The 6574-nt window shown below is 36.9% G+C and overlaps 1 protein-coding gene across 1 annotated transcript; it reads left to right on the top strand.

Annotated features, from left to right (window-relative positions):
• The first annotated feature begins 837 nt into the window (after positions 1-837).
• On the top strand, positions 838-5096 carry LOC117404126 (procathepsin L-like). Its single transcript, XM_034006875.3, has 8 exons — positions 838-970; positions 2226-2362; positions 2452-2574; positions 3035-3193; positions 3459-3683; positions 3975-4143; positions 4433-4550; positions 4658-5096. Exons 2-8 carry the CDS (start codon positions 2237-2239, stop codon positions 4755-4757), a joined length of 1020 nt encoding a protein of 339 aa, XP_033862766.1. The 5' UTR covers positions 838-970; positions 2226-2236; the 3' UTR covers positions 4758-5096.
• The last annotated feature ends 1478 nt before the right edge of the window (positions 5097-6574 follow it).

Genomic DNA, 6574 nt, shown 5'->3' with positions numbered 1-6574 from the left:
AGATCAGAAACATGATCTTCAACAGGAGTATATTGAGATCAGAAACATTGTTTGTAATGGTGACAATAAGTTAAGAAACTGATTGCAGACCAAAAAAGTACATGGTCTGTATATTTTGTCTGGTCAGTTTTTCCAACGCATTCAGAATTCCATGTTTGTACACGAGAAAGCGTTTTGTGCTGTGCTTCCCTGCCGGTCTTTACTATCCAATAAAGGTTAATATTTCACTACCCCGAGCTAGGAGAAGAACAAACCGTACGACATTTTGCAAAAACAGAATCACAAGATAGGGTAAATGGCTGAGTACGAGTCCAGTACCACGTGAGAATTGCATAATATGTCTATCGCTAGCCCTAACCGGAACTGATTAGGTTTCTCAAAATAACAGTTGGCGATCGTAACGCCCATTTTACTTGTTTTTGTAGGTATATTGGCATTCCAAGTGTATAATTCCTTTAAAAAAAAAAAAAACATAATACAAATTACCAACCAGTAAATTAATCAAACACGTATCCTAAAACTCATTTTCACAAAATAAATACGTGTATTTGTGTAGAAGAACTAATTAGTTTAATGTTTTAATAAACTGTGGTAAGAAAACACCAGAGTAATACAAAACTTTAAGAAACCACTAGTGCATTAATACCTGTTCAAGTAGGTATTTCGCTTCATCAAATAAAAAAATAAAAAATGCACACAAATTAGGAAATAATTCTTCTAATTGTAACATTGCTCATGTTTTCATTTCCTAATCTTAAAGTTAATGTTATTTTATCATCACTGTGTCACGTGAAGTCAAGTCTCGTGCAAGAGTGGGTACGTGGGCGGGTTCTCGGAGATCACGTGCAGTGGAACCCCAGCCAGTAAGGAATTCGCGTGGCGTGTGCTGTACGTGCATGCTCTGTGTATAAAGACAGCGGGCGGCTTGCTGCAGTCAAAGTCGTTGTTTTGTAATACAGCTGAGAATTGGGTGAGTTTATATACACTGAGGCAGTGGTGAATAGGCTTTAATGAAATAAATATTTAAATAAGTAATTTACAATTAATGGGAAGGTAGTGTTGATGGCTGTTAATCTTAAAAAAAAAAAAAAAAAAATGTCCTTTTGTTTGTCGACAGTAGTTTGTTTTTGTATTTTTTTTTATACGTTGATGTAGCAAATAGTTGTTTAGCTATCTTAGAATGTAGTTGGTAACATAGTAATGCAATACAGTGAGATAATCATGACATTTTAAAGACTTCTGTGCCAGCAGTTACAATTGATTAACATCATAACCCATACTGTGTAATTAAGGCAGCAAACGATATGTCCTTTAGTCTTTATTTAAGGGGTAGTTTATTCTATTTAAAATGTAGTGGGTTGTTTGTTTTGAACCGTAGTCGGTGCCGTACAGGTCTCGATGCTGCTGTTTTTATACTTTGTTCTCAGTACAGCGAGTTCAAGATGGGTTTTGTTTGGTTTATATCATGACTCGTTTTTTGTGAGCTATTCGCCTGTATGACTATGCATCTGTTCTGAAAACGTCGATTTGTTTAGATCATGGTTATCGCACGTGCTGTGTTTTTTTTTTTGTAAAAAGCGTTTTTAGTATCGGTTTTATTTTCAATTTCCCGTGTGGTTGAATTCCTAGTTGTTGTTCCTTGTAATGATTCAGCTGTTTGGAAACGCCCGGACCTCGTGATCCCTGGCTGTAGAACAGTGAAACTGGCTTTACTTTATCTCATCAGGGGCACTGGCTGGTGTAGTTTAAACAATGGTGAACGTGCATTATGGAGCGCTAGATGTTTTTTGTTGTGATATTTAACTAGTTTCATGTCCAACTATGGCTTGATATTCAAGGAAAAATCAACTGTGGTCACGTGGTGTTTTCATGTGTCCCTGTTGAATTTCTTCGATCTTGGTGTCCGATTACGCAAACGTATCCTGTTCGCCTACAGTATGTGTTGTAAAACAATGTCTTGTTCTGTGCTATGTTGCTAACCTTAATTAACACACAATTGCAACCACTCTGTATAGTACAAATAACTATATATAGTTGTGACTGTGGCCCCTGTCCTAATTTTACAATTGGACCAATATTGATATTTTACTTGAACATGCGTGTTTACTATGCAATGCCACTTAGATGTTCTAAAGGGCTTTTCCTTTTATTGCATTGGTCCCAATTGTAGCATTTTCAAAGTGTGCTTCTGGATAAACTAAACTATGAACTACCTTTCTTTGCAGGTTCCACAGCCATGAATCTGTACTTGAGTTTGTTCTCCCTTTGCTTGGCTGTTGCTTCAGCTGCCCCAAGTTTAGATCCACTTCTGGATGACCATTGGCATCTGTGGAAGAGTTGGCATAGTAAGAAATATCATGAGGCAAGTGTTAAGATCTCAAACTAGTTGAATAATTCCACCTGTAATGTAACATGTGTTAAATACTAACTAGATTAACTTTCTCTTTTTAGAAGGAAGAAGGTTGGAGGAGGATGGTTTGGGAGAAAAACTTGAGGAAGATTGAACTGCACAACCTGGAACACTCTGTGGGAAAACACTCCTACCAACTGGGAATGAACCACTTTGGTGACATGGTAGGTGAATTCATTTAAAACTAAGTGAGCTGGCCTAAGTTGGAATGAGGAAGACTTGTTTCTTAACTGTGACCCCATGGTTAATATCAATACTAGTCTCTGTAAGTCGCCTTGGATAAAGGCGTCTGCTAAATAAACAAATAATACCATTACAGTTATTGATGTTCTGATAGGATTCTGGGTAATTCAAATTGCGGTTCTTATGCTATTGCCACATTAACGCTACTTAAATGCTTGAGGTTTTGAAAATGTGATTGTGAATGACAATCTTGTGTGTTCAGTGCATATAGATTGCTATATATTGAATATAATGGGTGAGCTAAACATTCTACTTGCTTCAAAGATGACTTGTAGGCCATGGAGACGAGTCTTAAAGTGCAATTTATTATTTAACTGCTATTGGGAAGAGTAATGTGTTGCATACTAATGCTTTCTTTTCTTTTTTTTTTTTTTAATTCAGACAAATGAGGAGTTCAGACAGCTCATGAATGGATACAAGTACAACAAGTCTGTGGAAAGGAAGTTCCATGGCTCTCTGTTTCTTGAACCCAACTTCCTGGAGGCACCACAACAGGTTGACTGGCGGGAGAAAGGATATGTCACTCCAGTGAAGGATCAGGTATTCAGTTGTTTCTGGAAATTTTGCGCAATGACCAATTTACAGCAAGGTTTTGCATACTACCCTACTTTAATGGTACATGAGGGACACTACTGAGTGGGCTAGTTCTGTCCCGTACCGTCAAATACTCGCATTCACTAGAGTCCTATTTGAGGGCAATGTTAGTAGCTGTACTAATCCTGCCATGTTATTCCTTCTAATACTTTGAAATCTGCATTTTTACCTATTTTTATTTATTTTATAAATGTATTGCTATTCATTTCAGGGTCAGTGTGGTTCCTGCTGGGCTTTCAGTACCACTGGTGCTTTGGAGGGTCAGCACTTCAGGAAGTCTGGCAAGCTGGTTTCATTGAGTGAGCAAAATCTTGTGGAATGCTCCCGTCCCGAGGGTAACGAGGGGTGCAATGGTGGCTTAATGGATCAGGCTTTCCAGTATATCAAGGACAACGGTGGCTTGGATTCTGAAGAGTCCTACCCATATTTGGGAACTGTAAGTTGTCAAACTATATACAACTTTCAATGGACACTTCACATTTAGCTTGATCACAAGCTTTTGAAAACTTCATTCAATGTATTTGGTTTCAATGAAGTGTTGCCTGTGAATTTAGTGGGTGAAGGTGCTTTTTTTGGTGTGTGTTTATAAATCTGATCATACATGTGTAATACAATGTTAATTTAGCTTTCTAGTGCAAGTTCTAAACCCACTGTGGTCTAGAATCCATTGCATGTGTATTTTGCCTGGTGATTTTTATTTATTTTATAAATGTAATTTTCTTCCCAGGATGACCAGCCCTGCCATTATGACCCCAACTACAACTCTGCTAATGACACTGGATTTGTAGATGTTCCAAGTGGTAAAGAACATGCTCTGATGAAAGCGGTTGCATCTGTTGGACCAGTTTCTGTGGCTATTGATGCTGGCCATCAATCATTCCAGTTCTACCAGTCTGGTAAGACTATTTAACACTAGTTTATTGATATGTGAAACACTGTAGACTTGTAAGCTGGTATTGGGTATGACCGTTGGTAGAAAATAACCTGGTACCCATTTGGCTGTTTTCAAGCTCACGTCTGGTAGCCCAGTGTTGTAATTTACAAAGATGCTTCTCCTCTGACTTATGATTTTATAGCAGCTTAGGTATTCGAAGCTACAAGATGTGCCAAACTGTAGATGAAAATGGACATGCGTTTTAATTTGAATGACTTTGGATTGTAAACCAATTATAACCTTTTCTTTAGGTATCTACTATGAACCAGAGTGCAGTAGTGAGGAGCTAGACCATGGTGTGCTAGTTGTAGGCTATGGATTCCAGGGAGAAGATGTAGATGGGAAGAAATACTGGATTGTCAAGAACAGGTAATTCCTTGGCTGTAGCATTTTGGAAGGGTGCAAAAACAAATTGGATGTACTAAATCAATCTAAACACTAACTTTTTTTTTTTTTTTTTTGTTTTTCTCTTACAGCTGGAGTGAGAAATGGGGTGACAAAGGCTTCATCTACATGGCTAAAGATAGGAAGAACCACTGTGGAATTGCTACATCAGCAAGCTACCCTCTGGTGTAATCTGTTTACTGAATCTAGTCTCAAACGATCTTTGCAAGATTAACGGACCATGACCTATATTAAGGCCCAAACAATGCTTGAACATGTGCAAAACCTAGGTTTTAAGTCATGGTATTTTGTGTCGGTATGTGAAAATACTGTTACAGTGCTCCACTTTTACTGATTTTAATTTTGTTTTCAAGATACTAATGTAAATATTTTTTCCCTGTATAAATATTAGGGTGTTTTACATTGCACAGTGTCTTCAGTTTTAGGGAATTGTTAAGCCTTTTTGATTTTAAGTGTGATTACTGTGCAGTGTGCAATCTTGTCTTTTGTTCAAATAAAGATTTGAAACCAGCTGGCTGAACTGCTCTTTATTGGGGATTCATTTTGAACAGGAGGTTGTGTGGTTCAGTGGTTAAAGAAAAAACAAATCCTGGCTCAGCCACTGACTCCTTGTGTTACCCTGAGCAAGTCACTTAATCTCCTTGTGCTCCTGCCTTTTGGATGAGACATAAGTGACTCTGTAGCTGATGCATAGTGCACACACCCTAGTTCTTGTAAATCGCTTTGGATAAAGGTATCTGCTAAATAAGCTATATATGTAGATATATATCCTATCTTCAATATAGGGAACTCTGCATGAGAAAGATTACACCATTTCAAACCCTGCAATGCATCTTGTAAGGTGAAATAAAGTCTTATAAATTAAACTGGAAAATGAAAACCCTTTGCTTCCCCCTTGTTCCTCTGTCAAAGATTAGTCCCCTGGCTATCTTTCCAATTACATTTGCAGCTTGGTGGTTTCTGGTAATATATTTAGAAAATCAAATGGCTTTCTGGTTTTGAATGCAATAATGTGTTTTCAGTATCTACTCCTATCTTCAACTTTTTTTTTAGTTTTCTTTATCAAGAAATGTAACATGGGTCCAAAAACCTTTTAAGTGGAAGTTAGATCAGTGCACAAATAGATCATGAACAATAAAACCGTAGCAGTAATCCAAAATTGTATCTCAAGGGAACTCGGTTCCATGTAAAATGTTTTGAATGAGTATTACCCTTCACCCGTGTGACGTAGCTTCATGGCATTTCCTGTTGCAACAGTCCTTGCTAGGAGCGTGATTTGTTTTCATTTCCAGACATGCCTGGGAAACATGCTGTGCTGACTCATTTTCTTTTAAGAAGAAATTGACCAGCCCTTTTTTTTTTTTGCAGTGTCAAACAAATGCATAAGAGCAGTTTCCATTTTATCAGACGCAGCAATATATATAAATATATGCATATAGGAATAATTAGTTAGTATAAAACCTGATAGCATCTTTAAGGAAATTAAAATCCATGCACACTCATCTAATTTACACAACACACTAATCAATGTGTGTGAGGCATTGATTAATTAAATTTTTTTTCTTATGGTACTACAGCATCAAAAGATAAATAAGCATCCAACCTTTATATTTTTCTTCAGCCTTGTATGTTTTGCATGCAGTTAGTGTCCAGTTTAAACCAAACCATTATTTCCATTTGATGAGAACGGAGTGTGCCTCTGATGATACATTGTCATTGCCCTGCTAGCTGCCTGCTGTATGTTGGTTCTACATTCTATTGACATTGTTACAGCAAATGCTTCTATTTTTTTTTTCAACTGCTCTATATTGACAGCTAAAATAATTAACCATATAACTTAAGTAACACAAACAAAGCAGCATATCCACATGTGGTAGTTTTCTTTCAGAATTCTGTTAAACAGGTAAAAATAAACATATTACAGAATATAGAGTATAGTATAATCATTTCTGGAAAATCACATAAATAAATAGCCTTTATGCATTTAT

This window comes from Acipenser ruthenus, chromosome 2 (assembly GCF_902713425.1).
Source record: "Acipenser ruthenus chromosome 2, fAciRut3.2 maternal haplotype, whole genome shotgun sequence".
Taxonomy (NCBI): Eukaryota; Metazoa; Chordata; class Actinopteri; order Acipenseriformes; family Acipenseridae; genus Acipenser; species Acipenser ruthenus.
Note: the sequence above shows the minus strand (reverse complement) of the source record. Positions and strands in the feature narration are given on the sequence as shown.